The sequence below is a fragment of the Mus musculus genome, chromosome 7, assembly GCF_000001635.26.
Source record: "Mus musculus strain C57BL/6J chromosome 7, GRCm38.p6 C57BL/6J".
Classification (NCBI taxonomy): domain Eukaryota; kingdom Metazoa; phylum Chordata; class Mammalia; order Rodentia; family Muridae; genus Mus; species Mus musculus.
Window position 1 is genome coordinate 127893027 of NC_000073.6, and position 16757 is coordinate 127909783.

General features: G+C 49.0%; 2 protein-coding genes across 3 annotated transcripts; one reads left to right on the top strand and one right to left on the bottom strand.

Annotated features, from left to right (window-relative positions):
• Positions 1-36: 36 nt before the first annotated feature.
• Vkorc1 (vitamin K epoxide reductase complex, subunit 1) lies at positions 37-2632 on the bottom strand. Of its 2 annotated transcripts, NM_178600.2 has the most exons (3): positions 2383-2591; positions 1479-1588; positions 37-465 (listed from the first exon to the last, which is right to left on the bottom strand). In NM_178600.2, the coding sequence occupies exons 1-3, from the start codon at positions 2553-2555 to the stop codon at positions 263-265; spliced, it is 486 nt and encodes a 161-aa protein (NP_848715.1). In that variant the 5' UTR covers positions 2556-2591; the 3' UTR covers positions 37-262. The 2 variants fall into 2 exon arrangements, with proteins under 2 accessions (NP_848715.1, XP_030098508.1); XM_030242648.1 differs by lacking the exon at positions 1479-1588 and having other exon boundaries at positions 360-465; positions 2383-2632.
• An 8414-nt stretch (positions 2633-11046) lies between these two features.
• On the top strand, positions 11047-16638 carry Bckdk (branched chain ketoacid dehydrogenase kinase). The gene is made up of 12 exons (NM_009739.3): positions 11047-11143; positions 11737-12099; positions 12196-12264; positions 12344-12454; positions 12723-12770; positions 12847-12966; positions 13046-13144; positions 13323-13396; positions 14193-14321; positions 14416-14505; positions 14895-15053; positions 15141-16638. The coding sequence occupies exons 2-12, from the start codon at positions 11905-11907 to the stop codon at positions 15283-15285; spliced, it is 1239 nt and encodes a 412-aa protein (NP_033869.1). The 5' UTR covers positions 11047-11143; positions 11737-11904; the 3' UTR covers positions 15286-16638.
• The last annotated feature ends 119 nt before the right edge of the window (positions 16639-16757 follow it).

Consider the following 16757-nt stretch of genomic DNA (forward strand, 5'->3'; position numbering starts at 1 on the left):
ACCCCGAAGGGTCTCTGGCAGACATATGCTACAGACTTGACCAACATAGAAAAATTTATTGTTCAAAATCCTTCTCTTTAACCAACAGCAGAATGCAGCCCATGGGAACAGAACTTAGAGGCACGTTTGGTCATTTCTCTGTGTGTGGTTATGGAGGGGGGTTTGAATGATGTGGGTAGGGCCTTCTAGGAACCCACACACTTGGGCAAGGGTCATGTGCCAAGGCAAAGCAAGTTAGGTTAGTCTGGCATGAGGTGGGAACTCAGTGCTTTTTGGTCTTGTGTTCTGGTACCTTCTGGAAGCTAAGCAACATCAGACCCACATTGATGGCATAGGTGGTAATGCACACAATGCAGAAATCATATAACACAAAGAACAGGATCCAGGCCAGGTACACGGAACCAGCGACGGACACCAGGGAACTCAGCACCAGTAGGATAGAGGCCCAACGTCCCCTCAAGCAACCTGTAAAACAAGAGACGGTCAGTAATGGTATATCTAGAACTCTGTCATGCCTCCTCAATGACAGACAGCAGGTGCTTCTGGTGAAAGTACTCTTAAGACAGGATCTGATGGGCCTCATCTGGTCAATAATTCTTGGGACCCAGAGTAAATTCTCTTGCTAAGCTACACAAGATGAAACACAAGTTACACTTTGGAGTCCTCTCAAAAAGAAGTTCAAGGTCAACCTGGAATGTCTCCCAAAGCAAAGCAAACCAAAAAACTATCAGTTGAGCACGGTGGTGTACAGTCCCAGCACTCCGGAAGCAGAAGCAGGAGAGTTCCTGCAAATTCTAGGCCAGACTGGTCTACATAATGAACTCCGGGACAACTAGGGTTATGTAGAGAGACCCTGTCTCAAAAAGACCCTGTCTCAAAACCTACCAGGTGTGGTCCAAAGCCATGCTTTAATCCCAGCACTCTGATGGCAGACACAGTCAGATCTCTCAGTCTGAGGCCAGCTGGTCTACAGAGTGAGTTCCAGGACATTCAGGACTACACAGAGAAACCCTATCTCAACACCTGCCTCAGCCTCACCACACCCCTCAAAAACAAACCAAACAACAAAAACAAAACCCATGTGAGGTGTGGTGGCCCATGTAGTGACTTCCAGAACGGCCAGGATTACACAGAGAAATCCTCTCCTTGGGTTGGGGGGGAGGGGGGAAGAGGAAAAAAGGTGAGGGAGGGAGAGGGAGAAGAAAAAACGAAAAACTAAACAAAAAGAAAGAAGTTGATTCTTTGCCATAAAACTGAGATTGTGAGAAATCTTTGAGGGCCCTCAGCCTCTGGCTACCTAAACCAAGTAGGATAAGCCTCCTGCTAAGTGTTCTGCTTTCTTGACTCCTTGTGATGAGATTGCTCAGTAATTAGCAGCTGGGTGTCAATTGTCTGGGTCACCGACACGACACGACACGAGGTGGGGCTGCTCTGGATTTCAGAAGACAGGTCATGAAGGGGCAAAGCCACTCACTCACCTAACAACAGCTGTAAGGTGTAGAACAGGCAACCAAATATGCTGTTGGATTGGTTGAGGACGCTGTCCGCTCCTAGCATGTGCTCCACCAGCCCAAAGCCCCGGCCCCACCTGGTGGAAGTGAAAGAAGCAGGTAAGTGGGGTAGGCCAAGTGCCTCTTGAGCTTTTTTGTAGAACAGTGATTAGCAAGAAGCTCCACCTACTAAGAGTCCAAAGGGCATTGACCTGGCATGTCCTGGGGCTCTTAGTGGCCTGTCATCACAGACTATCAATAATTTTTCAGGAGTTGGTGAGATGGCTCAGGAAAAACAAGTATCAGCTGCCAGGCCTGTCAACTGGATCGAATCCCCCCGCAGCCCACAAAGAAGGAGAGACTCAACTCCCGAACGTTATTCTCTTGACTTCCACATGCATGTAGTGGCATGCATGTGCCACCTCACAAACAAATAAATGAAAGGTTAAAAGTTTTTCCCAGCTTGATTTCGCTTTACGGTGATCACAACTGGGAAATCTATTTGCTTGGGCCTACAAAGCTACAGTTCCCTCACCACCCACTAACATTTGGTCCTCCAACCCGGACAGAGTGAGCCACTTTGTCCCCTCAGCACAGCCAATAGTCCACCCCCTCCTCCCGCTTTGTATCATCTCAAGTTTCCTCAGTCTCTATGCAATATACTGCCCTGCCTCCTCCAGTCTTCCCATCATTGGTATTTACAGTATCCTCAGAAAGCGTTCAAGCACCAGTATCTCTGTGAGGTCCAGTGTGCACGTCCGATTACCCACCAAAACCCATGGAGCCAGGCCGCTCTCAAAGTGTCCTTTCTGTGGACACTGCGACCCCAGACTCCAAAATTATCTGGTAACCTGGCCTTCAAGAGCCCCATGCTTTCCATGTCTGCACGCACCGAGAGGAGAAGACGCGGGAACAGCTGATGGCCGTGCCCACATCGCAGAGCGCGCGGTAATTTTCATCGCGGGCGCGCGCCGCCTTCACGTGCAGTGCGTACAGTGAGAGGGCTAAGCCAGCGAGGCACAGTGCAAGCCGCACGAGTCCAGGGCTCCTCCAGGTGGTGCCCATGTCGACAGTACAGCCCAGGGACAGGAGGGAAGAATCGCCACGGGGCAGGGCGGGGCCTGCTGTCACCACGCCCCTCCTACCGGAAGATTGGTCGGCCTCCGCTGGCGTTCTCCAATTCAATTGGTTATTCTTAGGCATGACAGCTAGGAATGCTGGGCTGGTAAACAGGATTTAGGAATGTGGGTAATCATTGATAACGCAGCTGCCGGGCATGATGGGAATTGTAGTTGGAGAGGCTGCAAGACATTAAGGGAAATTTGAGTATGTAGTGCTGTAAAGCTACTTTGTTTTGTTTTGTTTGGTTTTTCAAGGACAGGGTTTCTCTGTGCAGCCCTGGCTGTCCTGGAACTCACTCTGTAGACCAGGTTGGCCTCTAACTCAGAAATCTGCCTGCCTCTGCCTCCCAAGTGCTGGGATTTAAAGGCGTGTGCCACCATGCCCGGCTCTGTAAAGCTACTATTAACAGGACGGTAACACACACACACACACACACACACACAAACACAAACACACTGTCGCTATCTTCAGACACACCAGAAGAGGGCATTGGGTCCGGTTACATATGATTGTGAGCCACCGTGTGTGGTTGCTGAGAATTGAACTCAAGGACCTCTGGAAGTTCAGTCAGTGCTCTTAACTGCTAAACCATCTCCCGTTTAGCTCATTTGGGGGGGGGGGGGAGGTGAGACAGGGTTTCTCTGTGTAGCCCTGGTTGTCCTGGAACTCACTCTGTAGAAGACCAGGTTGGCCTCGAACTCAGAAATCCTCCTGCCTCTGCCTCCCGAGTGCTGGGATTAAAGGCATGCGCCACCACGCCCGGCTTAGCACATTTTTTATGACAAGTTCTGTCTATGCATCTGGTATGTCTAGAACCTACGGGTCAATAGACGAATGGAATTCCGCGAAAGCAGGGATACGACTCTGGAAGCATTTTCCCCGAAATTATTTCAGATACCATTTGTCTACAACCTGTCTTTCAAGATCACCGCCAGCCATCCCTCGTGTCTCACTAGCGCCCCTTGTGGGCAGAGGCACCCTCCCTCTCACAATAAATTCCTTTATCTAGGCCATACTTTCCTGTGATTTCCCAGACCTCTGTACCACTGTGGCGCACTCTTGGCAAAACCTGAGCCTGGATCAACCCAACAATCCCTCTTATATTATCTCCCCTTTACAAATATCCCCCCCTCCCCACTGAGGACCTGTCAGTTCTGTACTGTCTGCCTTTCCACCCTTCCCATTTGCCTGGAGTTTCTTCACCAGCTCCCTCTCCAGTTGTCTTTAATCTAATCCCTTCACAGCCAAGTTTTGGGAAGATTTTACATTCCCAGTCTTCCTTACGTCTTACTGATGCTCACATGACAAACTAGCTGCCCTTGAGCATGTCCTTGACACCTAGTTGCAAGCATGACTTGAACATTGAGTCTAATGTTTATTTTTAGAGTCAAAAAGTTTGACTTCCAAGTGATATTAGTTACTGCTTTAAGGAACTCTTTCTTCCTTGATGGCTGCCCTCTCTCCATGGCTTCTCCTTCTCGGGTCTACTTCTTTTACGTCAGAGAGTGTGGTGGATACTGTAAGTGTTCCTGCTCAGATGGGAAGGTATCCTGGGACTCGGAAGCCCAGGAACGACACAGCTGAGGAGAGAAGGTATTCCAATGGGAGGGCATCCTGAGACATGGGGGCCCAAGAGCCACACAGCTCTGAGAGGAAGCATCCTCAGCAGAGGCATTGCAGCTCCCAGGAAATGACATCCCCAGCTGAGCTGAGGAGCCTCAGCCCCACTCTGTCTCTTCGCTTCCTCCCTTCTTCTCTGTATTGCTTCTTTTGATGAGAGTCATGAAGTAGAAACTTATGGGTTCTTTGGAGAGTCAGTTGTGTTGGACGGTGTTTTGCTGTCACAAACGTGAAGAAACATTTCACTGAAGCAGACACAGGAGAGAGGATGTTCTGCTAAAGCAAGCACATGAAAGGACACATGATGAAGGAGCCTTTGCTAAGTACACACATGCATTGGCCTACCTTACATTGCTTAGTTGGGCTCTGATTGTTGGAACTCCAAAGAGAGAAACACACCAAAAACCTTCTGGTAGTGTGCTATGGCTTCTTACCATTTCCAGTGACTCAGGCTGATGGGCAGAGTGATATCAGCTGAGAAGACTCAAGTGCAGAGGGAAGCCCGAGGAGACACGTGATGTTTGGAGGTCGTATAAAAAGGACTTGATGGACAGTGACAGGAGCCAGGAGTTTGGCTTGCTCGCATAGCTAAACGTTTGTTGGTCTTGAGTCTTCGCTGATCTTCACTTCTTTGAGAGAGGCGCAGCTGAGAACATTTCCCCCTGGCATTCCTGTTGTCCCTGGTCCCTCCTGTTGACTCGTGTCAATGTGGCAGAGGCCTAGCTGTCTCTGCTAGGTCGTGCCACCACTACTGATTTGTGTTTGCTATCCTGACTCTATCGAACTGGACTGTTGGTGCATCCATGAAATGTTTGCAGGTGGATCGAGCTGCCCCTGCTGACTTGTGAACTGAACCGCTGATTTCCTGATAACGCAGATGGGATTTGTTCCAAAGAACCATTTCTAAACAGGCCAACTTCCCCATATCCTTTCTTTTCCACTACTTCTGGTGGGAGGTGGGCTAGAAGGGAGGTTAAAATGTTTTAAAACTCTGATTAAAAGTAGGTTTTGTCTCAGCACTTGAGAGGCAGAGGCAGGCGGATTTCTGAGTTGGAGGCCAGACTGGTCTACAGAGTGAGTTCCAGGACAGCCAGGGCTACACAGAGAAACCCTGTCTCGGAAAACTAAAAAGAAAAAACAAAGAAACAAACAAAAGAGATTCCATTTCCAGTTGTGACCTACAAAGAGACAGGGAAAACGAATAAATACACACAGGATAAGCTAGACACAATACTTGTCTTACTTAGGGTTTCTATTAATGTGAAGAGACACCATGATGGCAATTCTTATGGAAGAAAATATTTAATTAGGGCTGGCTTGGCTTATAGTTTCAGAGGTTTTGTCCATTAGACAGATACGGTGCTGGAGAAAGAACTGAGAGTTCTACATACTAATCAGGAGGCAACAGGAAGAGAATTGGTTTGATCTTCTGAGACCTCAAAGCCCACCCCTAGTGACACACCTCTTCCAACAAGGCCACACCCACTCCAACTAGGCCACACCTCCTAATAGTGCCACTCCCCATTGGCCTATTCGGGGTGGGGAAGGTGGAGGCGCGCGGTGTGTGGGGGGGTGCGGGTGTGGGGAGTCACAGTTTTATTCAAACCAGCATAATGGTTAACTTGAAAGGCAGACGCAGGAAGATCAAGATTTCAAGGTTATCTTCAGCACAGGTTATGGGAGACTGCCTCTAAAACTAACTAAGCCAGAGATTGTGTGAGTCCAATTAAAAAATGAAAGACCACAGGAAAGAGTCACAGGAAAGTAATCCCAGAAGACACGGAGGGAGTCCTGAGCTGATAATGAATGTCATTGGCTTTGAAAATCGGGGAAGAACAAAGAATCAGAAAGAAACAGATCTTCCTTAGAGTCTCTAGAAAGGTCTCTCAGAGCAGCCCTGGATGACATAAAACTTTTCACAATGCTCTGCCTCAGATTCCTGAGTGACAGACAGGTGTCATGACCTCTGACCAGAATTGACTAATCAATCCATTAATAATGTGTGCTTTGGGGAGCCCTGGAAGCCTTGAGTGAGTGAGTGAGTGAAGGCTGGATGAAGTCCTGAGTGGAGTGTACTGTTGACATGGCCACAGCCACCTCGGGACCAGGACCTCAGACCCATGGGAATTTGACAAAGCTCCTTCAGGCTCTGAGGGATGGCGGGGTCCTCCTCTGGTCTAAGTGGAAGTGTAAACGGTATGTGCAAGTGTGAGTGTTTGGGAACAATTGACCAAAGTGGTAAAAACTCGCAACTGCAGCTTCCTCCTACCAGATGTTCAAAGGCTGAAGCTGGTCACTGTAGACACCTCCTACTGACATTGGCTAACTTCTCCCTCCCTCCGTAGTACATAATGAACTCTCTCAGGTCCTGGGTATTTGCAGAGTAGGTGCACCCCATCACCCTGTCAGAGTAAGCACAGTAGGTGTATCTGTGTGTCTAGTCTCTCTTCGTTCCCTCACTCCACCCCATTCCCCACCCCCGTCAGGTTTCTGGGACCAAGGCATGCAGGATTCAGTAATGTGGTATCGTGCAGACCAGCCTCGGTCTTTTGACCGCTCAGTTTTCATGCCTCCAGTTTCCTAGTTCTGAGATCAAAGACCTGAGTTGCCATAGTCAGCAAACTATTGATATTTTTATTTTAGTCTAGTGGTACCTACATCAGACTTATGAACTTAGGAAAATGTAGCCAGGTGAGGCTGCTCAGCAGATAAAGGCACCCGCTGCACAAACCCTGGCCCGAGTTTAATCCACAAAAACCACGTGAAGGGGGTGAGGTGACAGAATAAACCTTGAACAAAGTCTGCCAGACCCTGACCAATGAACTGTCCGTTCCCAAGGCTGGTTGAAGAAGTCTCTTGCCCCTGTGTAGAAACTCCAGCCCCTCCCCCGTCACTGCCTTTGACTAATTCAGTCACCCACTATCACTTGCATCCTGACAACTGGGGCAAGGTAGTTTCTAAAGATAAAATGCCTTTGTGTGGGCAAACAACTCCAGGAAGGAGAGACTCAGACTTTGCACCTCGCCCCTGAAGCTGCACTGTCTTCCTCTCCTCAAGCGTCTTTCCTGCCTAAGGGGCCCCAGCCTTCTCCTTCTGCAGGCCTCCTTTCCCGTGGGAAAGTGTCTGTCTTCTGATGTTTGAAATAAAGGGTCCTGTATGTTCAGAGCAAACTCTCGTCTCTTTCTACCTTCTGTCTCTTTACTCTGTACCCCAAAATATAACAGGTGGAATAAAAGGACCCTCTCTACATGCATGTGCATGCTTGTACACACACACACACACACACACACACACACCCTTTAAAAGAAAAAGAAAGCTAATTTGTGATATTGCCAAACCTGTGGCGATTAGTATACCAGCAAGTGGAAATGAATGCAGACAAATAGGGTTTAGGCCTGTTGCTTAACTTCTGTTTTCTATCAAGGGTTTCCACTGGATTAAAAAGCATGATATGAGTGGGAGACAGACAGAGCCACAGCTGAGTATAACTAATAAAATGCATGCTTGTAATCCCAGCACCTGGGAAGCAGAGCCAAAAGATCACTGCAAACTTGTGTCCTGCCTGGTCCAGGGGGCTCCAGACTAGGTGTACACTGAGACTCTGTGACAAAAACAAAAACAAATCAGTTTCTGTATGCTTCAGCCTCACATGTCATACCACTTCTGTTTTATCCTATTGGGTCAGTCCTGTCCTAGTCAATGTGGGAAGAGATTACACAGCGGATAGGATTGAAGACCTACTGATACCTAGCAAATCATCACAAAACAGCAACAGCATTAAACAATAGCAAGTTAAAACACTGAAAAGTCACCTGGTCAGGGCAGTGGTGGCATAAACCTTTAATCTAGGCACGCTGGAGGCAGAGGCAGAGGCAGAGGCAGAGGCAGAGGCAGAGGCAGAGGCAGAGGCAGAGGCAGAGGCAGAGGCAGAGGCAGAGGCAGAGGCAGAGGCAGAAGCAGAAGCAGAGGCCAGCATGGTCTATAGAGAGAGTTCTGGAACATCCATGGATACACTGAGAAATTCTTCAAAACCAAAACTAAAACCAAACCAAACCAAACCAAACCAAACCAAACCAAACCCAAAACCATAACAAAATAGAAAAGAAAGAGCCGGGCAGTGGTGGCGCTTGCCTTTAATCCCAGCACTTGCGAGGCAGAGGCAGGCAGATTTCTGAGTTTGAGGCCAGTCTGGTCTACAGAGTGAGTTCTATATATACATATATAATAGAGTTTTTAAACATTTATTGTGTGTGTACATGCTTGTGCACACAAATTTATACTTATTCATGTCATGGTACACACATGAAGGCCACAGATCAATCGGCAGTAGTCTTTTCCTTCCCTCTACCATGTGGGTTCTTGGTGATCAGATGAGCACCTTTGGGCTCACTGAACCACCTGCTCTCTCTCAGGTGTGTGTGTGTGTGTGTGTGTGTGTGTGTGTGTGTGTGGTTTTGGAGACAGGGTTTCTCTGTATAGCCTTGGTTGTCCTGGAATTAGCTTTGTAGACCAGGCTGGCCTTGTAAACTCATAGAGACCTACCTGCCTCTGCCTCCCAAGTGTTGGCATTAAAGGCGTGTGGCACCATTGCCTGACTCTTCTCTCAAGTTTTTATGTATTAGGAATTCAGGAAGAGAATTTGGACTGGTAGCCCCGGCTCAGACTGTTACAGTCAGATAATGACTATAGCTGATCTGGTTGAAGGCTGAAGCAGCAGAGATAGCCTAAGATCTCTCTCTCTCTCTCTCTCTCTCTCTCTCTCTCTCTCTCTCTCTCTCTCTCTCTCTCTTTGCCTATCCATGTCTTCTATCTGTATAGATAGTTTGGGTGATAGCACTTCTCTGTCCCTCTGCTTTCTGTTTTTTTGAGACAGGGTTTCTCTGTGTAGCCTTGGCCATCCTGGAACTCTTTGTAGACCAGGTGGGCCTCAAACCTGGAAATCCACCTGCCACTGCCAGAGTTGTGGAGGTGGCTCTCCAGGGCATCTGACACCTGCTTTTGGCTGCTGAGGGCACTGTATATACATGGTACACAGACAGGTATGCAAACAAACACCCATACACATAATATAAGAGCAAAACAACAAAAATATGTGTGTGCACCTTGTTTTATTACATACCCCTAATCTAATAATCCAATGCCTTCTTTTGGGGTCTGTCTCTGTCTCTCTCTCACACACACATACACACACTTTAAACCTAGGGTTTCTGCTTGCTATAAGTACTCTAATATCGCTATATCCCCCAAATCCTCCTGAAGACAGGAACAGTGTACTCACATTAAATAAATAAATAAATAAATAAACAAAATAAATCTTTTTTTAAAAAGAAGAAGAAAAGAAATCACTACATACACTCTGAAAAATCTCCTCTGATCATCTTTCTGCTTAATTGTCTTCTCTGATCTTTTTGCTATTTGGTCCATCTTCTCAATCGCTACAGCCAGAGGGGTCTAAGGCGAAGGATAAAACCTATAGTGAATTTACATGTGGTGGCACTTGCCAGTAAACTGAGACTGAAGTAGGAAGGATCAGATTGCTGGGCTGAGGCAGGAGAGTTGTAGGGCCAGTCTGTCTACCATAGTGAAATGCACTTATTTGAGTCTCAAAACACCAACCAAAACCAAACCAAACCAAAACGGTGGTTTTTAATTCCACAGCACAAATAACAGACTACATTCAGGAGCTGTTGGCCACTCCGTGAATCCCTTCCCTCCCGAATTCCATACTGCTCTGGTCATCCTGGCAGATCATGCAGGCTGTTCTGTAACCTCGCCATGCATCCTCCTCACCAGGCCATGCTCCACTCTTCCTGTACCTGTACACACCCTGCACCTGGCTCTCCCCCAATCTTCTGTGAGGGCCCCTAGCACAGCTCTCAGGCTCAAACTGTCTTCTTCCTCGGAGGAGATGCCTCTTTATTTGAAACACCCTACCTCTCCTGTCACCTAATCATATTAATTTGCAGACAGGTAGAAATAGTAACACTCACGCCAATTCCACACCCAACACTGTTCCAGGCATTTTGAATAGGTAAATTTGCATAGTCTACGGAGTTCGAAGATTAATACATCCTCATTTTGCCAATACCATAATTAGAGCACTGAGAAATTGGCTGACTTTCCTCGGGTGTAAGGGAGCTGAGATAGAGTTTGAACCAGACCGACTGTGAATGGGCTAGGAGCTTGAAAGATGAGACCTTAAAAAGCAGGCAGGGTCTTTTTTTGTTTGTTTGTTTTGTTTTTCGAGACAGGGTTTCTCTGTATAGCCCTGGCTGTCCTTGAACTCACTTTGTAGACCAGGCTGGCCTCGAACTCAGAAATCTGCCTGCCTCTGCCTCCCAAGTGCTGGGATTAAAGGTGTGCCACCACGCCCGGCTATTTTGAACACATTTAAGGATTTTTGGTGCTCTCTAGCATTTTGCTACAGGGGAGCTTATTTTATTTATTTATTTATTTATTTATTTATTTATTTATTATATATAAATACACTGTAGCTGTCTTCAGACACACCAGAAGAGGGAGTCAGATCTTGTTACGGATGGTTGTAAGCCACCATGTGGTTGCTGGGATTTGAACTCTGGACCTTTGGAAGAGCAGTCGGGTGCTCTTACCCACTGAGCCATCTCACCAGCCCCGGGAGCTTATTTTATACAGTGGAAGACCGAGTCGATGATAAACTACTGATAACTTTGGAACCAATGCTACTCATTTGAAGGCTTAAGGGAGAACAGGGCAGGAAGACAGGAGCCCTCATAAATTCTTGTGGTCAAACTACAACTCCCAGGAGGCACTGGGCAAACACAGCCCGCGCGATGTTACAGCCGGGGAGGGCGAAGGCGGGCTCGGCTAGCCGAGCGGGTCGACTGCTCCCGCGGTTCCGCTCGAACCCGGGCCCAGCGTCTGGCCTCGCGGTAAGTGGAATAACTCACAGTAACTCACACAGACCCCCTCCGGCGGACGCTCGGCAGCATAGCTCCTCAGCGTCCACCTCTGACAGCAATGCGCATGGGCCGAGGCTGGCATCTACCATATGGGGGGGACCCTGCCCAGACTAAGTGACCCAGCAGAGGGGGGAGCTCCAGTGGGGAACTCTGGGACCGCAGTTTTGCTGCATGAACCCTGTTCTTCTGTGCGCTATTCTTGTTGCAGGGACGCAGGCCAGTCTTAAAAGACTTAAGTCCCCTAACACCGAGTAGGGGGTCAAATCCAGCCCCTAAATGGGGCTGTCCAGAACCTGAGGAAGCTGGGGAGAGGTTTTATGGGTAGAATGAACTGGAGATTGCCCCACCCGCTTCCCCGAGTGTGCACACAAGCCTTTAGGTTGTTCTACATAGAAGAGTAGAACACCTGGAATGTGTTGTCCAACCTCAGCCTGATTGTATCGCGGGAGGTGGTGGTTGTGAGGGCTGGACAGGATTGTCCAGATCCACTGGTGTGCACGTGGAGAAGTAGTGCAAACCATCTGGATTCGGATCCTTAAAATCTCTTTCCACCACTCCAATAGATGGAAGCTGCTGTGCGGGCGCTGAGCACGTCTGCATCCTCGAGGGAACCACAACCCTGAAATCCGGAGAAAATCCCGCCCACCCACTTTCTCTTTACTCCCACTTTGGGGTCACCATTGCCTGTCGGGTGCTATAGTGTCACCCTAGTTCAACAAAGTAGCAGGACAATGATACTGACTTCAGTGCTGGGCAGCGGCCCTCGGAGCTGGTCTTCACTTTGGCCCCTCTTGGGGTCCTCACTGTCACTCCGGGCTCGCTCAACATCAGCCACCGATACACACCATGTAGAGCTGGCCAGGGAACGCTCCAAGACTGTCACCTCTTTTTACAACCAGTCAGCCATTGATGTGGCAGCAGAGAAGGTGACTCACAGAATAAGTCTTATGGGGAAGGGCTGAGCTAAAATGGGTTGGCCTGGTTTTGAATATCTGGTGCTCAAAGTGCGTCTTCCCTTTTAGCCCTCAGTTCGCCTCACTCCCACCATGATGCTCTATTCCGGTCGCTCACAGGATGGCAGCCACCTTCTGGTAAGGTTCTCTCTTTCCTTCTCTGCCCCAGGGGTTCTTTCTAGCCAGCTGCTTAAGCCCTTCCCTCTTTTTCTTACAGAAAAGTGGCCGCTACTTGCAGCAAGAGTTACCAGTGAGGATTGCTCACCGCATCAAGGGCTTCCGTAGCCTTCCTTTCATCATTGGTTGCAACCCTACCATACTGCATGTGGTAAGGCGGAGGGGACCTTCTGTCAGTATGCACACTGCCAACAAGGCAAATGGGGGAGGGAGCCCAGGCCTGCTGAAAGGTATCAGGTCTGGATGGGACTAAGCCTCAAACATCAGAGGGCAAGATTACATATTCATGAGAGCTGGAAGGGTCTGTTGGGGCTTGGAGCTTACTAATTGAGTTGAGTTGAGCATTGATCCCTATGGGTACTGTTTTCTACTTAAGTGTCTATGGCAGCCCTGTGAATTCCCATACTTACTCCATACAGCACGAGCTATACATCCGGGCCTTCCAGAAGCTGACAGACTTCCCTCCGGTGAGGCTGGGCTGAGTAGGGTAAGGGGCCAAGGTCAGGATTGGACTTCTGATGCTCATAATTCTGTGACCTGCAGATCAAGGACCAGGCAGATGAGGCCCAGTACTGCCAGCTGGTGAGACAGCTGCTAGATGACCACAAGGATGTGGTGACCCTGTTAGCTGAGGGTCTTCGTGAGAGCCGGAAACACATCCAGGTCAGAGGCAACAGAGAATGGGCCTGGCGAAGGGGGAGGGTCAAGAAGGGAACAGGTTTCTGAGACTCACCCTCTATAGGATGAAAAGCTAGTCCGGTACTTCTTGGATAAAACACTGACGTCAAGACTTGGGATCCGAATGCTGGCTACTCACCACTTGGCGCTACATGAAGACAAGGTGGAGCAGAGACCCGAGGCTGATCTGAGAATGTTAAATGGGGAAAGGCACCTGGCCACAGGCCCCCTTAGGGCTGAGGATGGGCTTGGGGCTTGCTCTGGCATTCCAGAAATTGTGGGATTTGGCAACTGAAGTTGGGTGGAAGTGTTGCTAGTTCTGACCTTCTCTTTCCTGCCAGCCTGATTTTGTTGGCATCATCTGTACTCGTCTGTCGCCCAAGAAGATTATCGAGAAGTGGGTGGATTTTGCCAGGTGAGACTAGAATGGTGGGGAGTGGGTGGCTCCGGCAGGGAGGCCTGTGTCTTGAGTCCTTGCGTGGTCTGCAGCAAGGTTTCTTCTTTGTTTTCATTTTCTTTTAAAATTAAATTATTTCTATACATGTGGGTATTTTGTCTGCATGTGTGTCTGTGCACCCTGTGGGTGCTGGGGACCAAACTCAGGTCCTCTATAAGGAAGGGCAAGTGCTCTTCACTGCTGAGCCATCTCTCCAGCCAGTTTGTTTTTAAACTATATACGTACGTACTTACTTACTAGCTTATTCTTTTTAAGGCAAAATTTCACTGTACAGGCAAGGCTGGCCTGGGGCTTGGAATTCTCCTCTCCATCTTCTTAATGCTGGGATTACATATTTACTTGTTTTCTATGTACACGAGAGTTTGTCTGTATGTATGTATGTGCACCATGTTTGTGCTTGGTGCCACAGAGGTGCTCCTAGAACTGGAGTTATAGGCAATTGTGAGTCCCCTGTAAGAACAAGTGCTCTCAACAATCAGGAACCATCTCTCCAGCACCTCCGGAAGAGCAGTCAGTGCTCTTAACTGCTGAGCCATCTCTCCATCCCCCTATTACTGACATCTTAAACTAGTGGAGGGCTCTTTTGTATTTTAGGCTGTTTAGTACAACCCTTGGTTTCTATTCATTTGACACCAGAAGTGCCCTTCCATTCGAGGAGCAACGGTGTATCCATGTGGTGCCCACTGGGAAGAAGAATCAGCTCAAGTTGAGAACTGTAACTCTAGGGGCACCTACTGAACCCTTCTATCCACAGACGCCTGTGTGAGCACAAGTATGGCAATGCCCCTCGAGTCCGCATCAACGGACATGTGGCTGCCCGGTTCCCCTTCATTCCCATGCCGCTGGACTATATCCTGCCTGAGCTGCTCAAGAATGCCATGAGGTGGGCTGGCTGGTTGTGCTTGGGGATGGGGGTGGAGGGTGGGAAGGCGACTAACTTGGGCACCACCTCATGGTGGTCTTTCTCTTTTGAATAGAGCCACAATGGAGAGTCACCTAGACACTCCCTACAATGTCCCAGATGTGGTCATCACCATCGCCAATAATGATATTGATCTCATCATCAGGTTTGCTCAGATAGAATCGGGCTGGGTTGGATGAAGATCCTGGGCACCATTTCTAGCTTGCTGCAGGACCTTAAGCCAGAACCTACCCTGATCTGGGACGTGGACCTGGTCAGAAAAGATATTTGATCCTAAGATTGCCAGGAGCTGTATATTATGGATTTGGGGCCAGCGGAGGAACCTGCAGTTGGGAGATGGTGTTTGCTGAGAGTAAAAGTTAATGTCAAATTGTATGGGACAGTAGAAGCAGTCTGCGGCCCAGGCAGATGTGAGTGTAGAAGATGATAAAGTCACATTCCACCTTTAGAGACAATAGGAATAGACCCAGCACTGTATGCTTAGGGTGAGACCTATTAGACCTGACCAAGTCCATGTTCTTGACATCCTGCCAGGATCTCAGACCGGGGTGGAGGAATCGCTCATAAGGACCTGGATCGGGTCATGGACTACCACTTCACCACAGCTGAGGCCAGCACCCAGGACCCCCGAATCAACCCCCTCTTCGGCCACCTGGATATGCACAGTGGTGGCCAGTCAGGACCTATGCATGGGTAAGGCCCCACCTTCCCAATATGGGGGGAAGGGGTAAACCAGGACTCGCAGGCCTCTGACACCCCTATCCTATCCCCTGCTCCCAGCTTTGGCTTCGGGTTGCCCACGTCCAGGGCATATGCAGAGTATCTTGGTGGCTCCCTGCAGCTGCAGTCCCTGCAGGGCATTGGCACGGATGTCTACCTACGGCTCCGCCACATTGATGGTCGGGAGGAAAGCTTCAGAATCTAATGGTGGATTTTGGCCGGCTAGCCTGCCACACTCCTCGGAGGACCTCCTAGGCCTGGCAGGGGGCCGCTGGGCTCCACAGACTGCCACTTCGCTTTATGGAGCTTAGGGCCTCAGACAGGTGGACTTAGATGGAGCTGGGCACCACTCCTCCTCAGCAGGGCTCACTGCTTTCTACCTCCCGGCCTTGGGGGGAGGAAGCAGGTGCCTCTGAGGCCTCTGATACCAGCTCTGCTCTGCTCATTCTTGAGGACTCCTCATTTGACCTGCTGCTTATTAAAGTTTGCATTTTTGAATGCCCTCTTGGGCCCCAAATGTTGGGAGGGCAGGCGAGCTTTGTTTCTGCCCCCTTTGGATTCCCTAGGCCTTGGGAGTTAACCTGGTCATGTCCAGTCTCTGGCTGTCCTGGCACTGTGGCAGAAGTGATTTCAAGGTTCTTGCCTATTTGATTTGGCAAGAGTGAGAGTGACTTTGGCAACTTGGGCTCATTGAACAAGTCTTTCTGGGCCCCAGACGCTATCAGAGGCCCCAAAAGACTTAGCTTCAGGCCCGACTCTTCCCTTCCTGGCAGCCGTGGGTTTGAGAGGTAAAGGTCACTAGACTGGGCAGTCTGTAAGCCACCTGATTCCTGAGCTTGCATGAGGTTAAAAATACTGCCTGCCCACTGTGGCTGCAAAAAGAATTGCATGAGGTTATGCAGAGACCTGATTACCTCAGACAGATACGGAGAAGTTGTCTTAGGGAGGACCAGGGACTTGGGCAGAAAGCACGGTGACCAGAAGTGTGTGGAACAGAACTTTAGGTGAACTTTGAACCAAGAGTAACTCTCCCCGCTGTGTAAGACCTACGGACCTGCTTGGTAGGACTCCCAAAAGGGAGTAGGAGAAGCAGGAAAGGAAAGGGGAGAGGTCAAGGAAATGACTTGTAATGAGAAGTCCAGAGCTAGTCCACTGTCCCTCAGGTACACATAAGAGAGTGAGGCTCCATGGTAACCAGTTCCCTCACTTGACGCTGGGATGGAAGAAATTCCTACACTGAAAACTTTAGCCTTTCCAGGTAGAATCAAATGTACACACTTGTGGTCCTAGTACTAGTGATGCTTACATAGGAGTATCACGAGTTCAAGGCCAACCTGGGCTGCTTGGCAAAACCCTGTCTTAACGGGTAGTTGTCAGAGAAGAGCCTCATGTTCTAGTCTTTGAATGTACATACAGACCGGGGGTGGTGGCACACGCCTTTAATCCCAGCACTTGGGAGGCAGAGGCAGGCGGATTTCTGAGTTCAAGGCCAGCCTGATCTACAGAGTGAGTTCCAGGACAGCCAGGACTATACAGAGAAACCCTGTCTCGAAAAACCAAAAAAAAAAAAAAAAAAAAAAAAGGAATGAAAGTACAGGTTAACCACAGAGAGCAACAACACAGATACAGCATCAGAAGCAACAAAAAGCATCCGGGCCCAGCGACATGGTTCGGCAG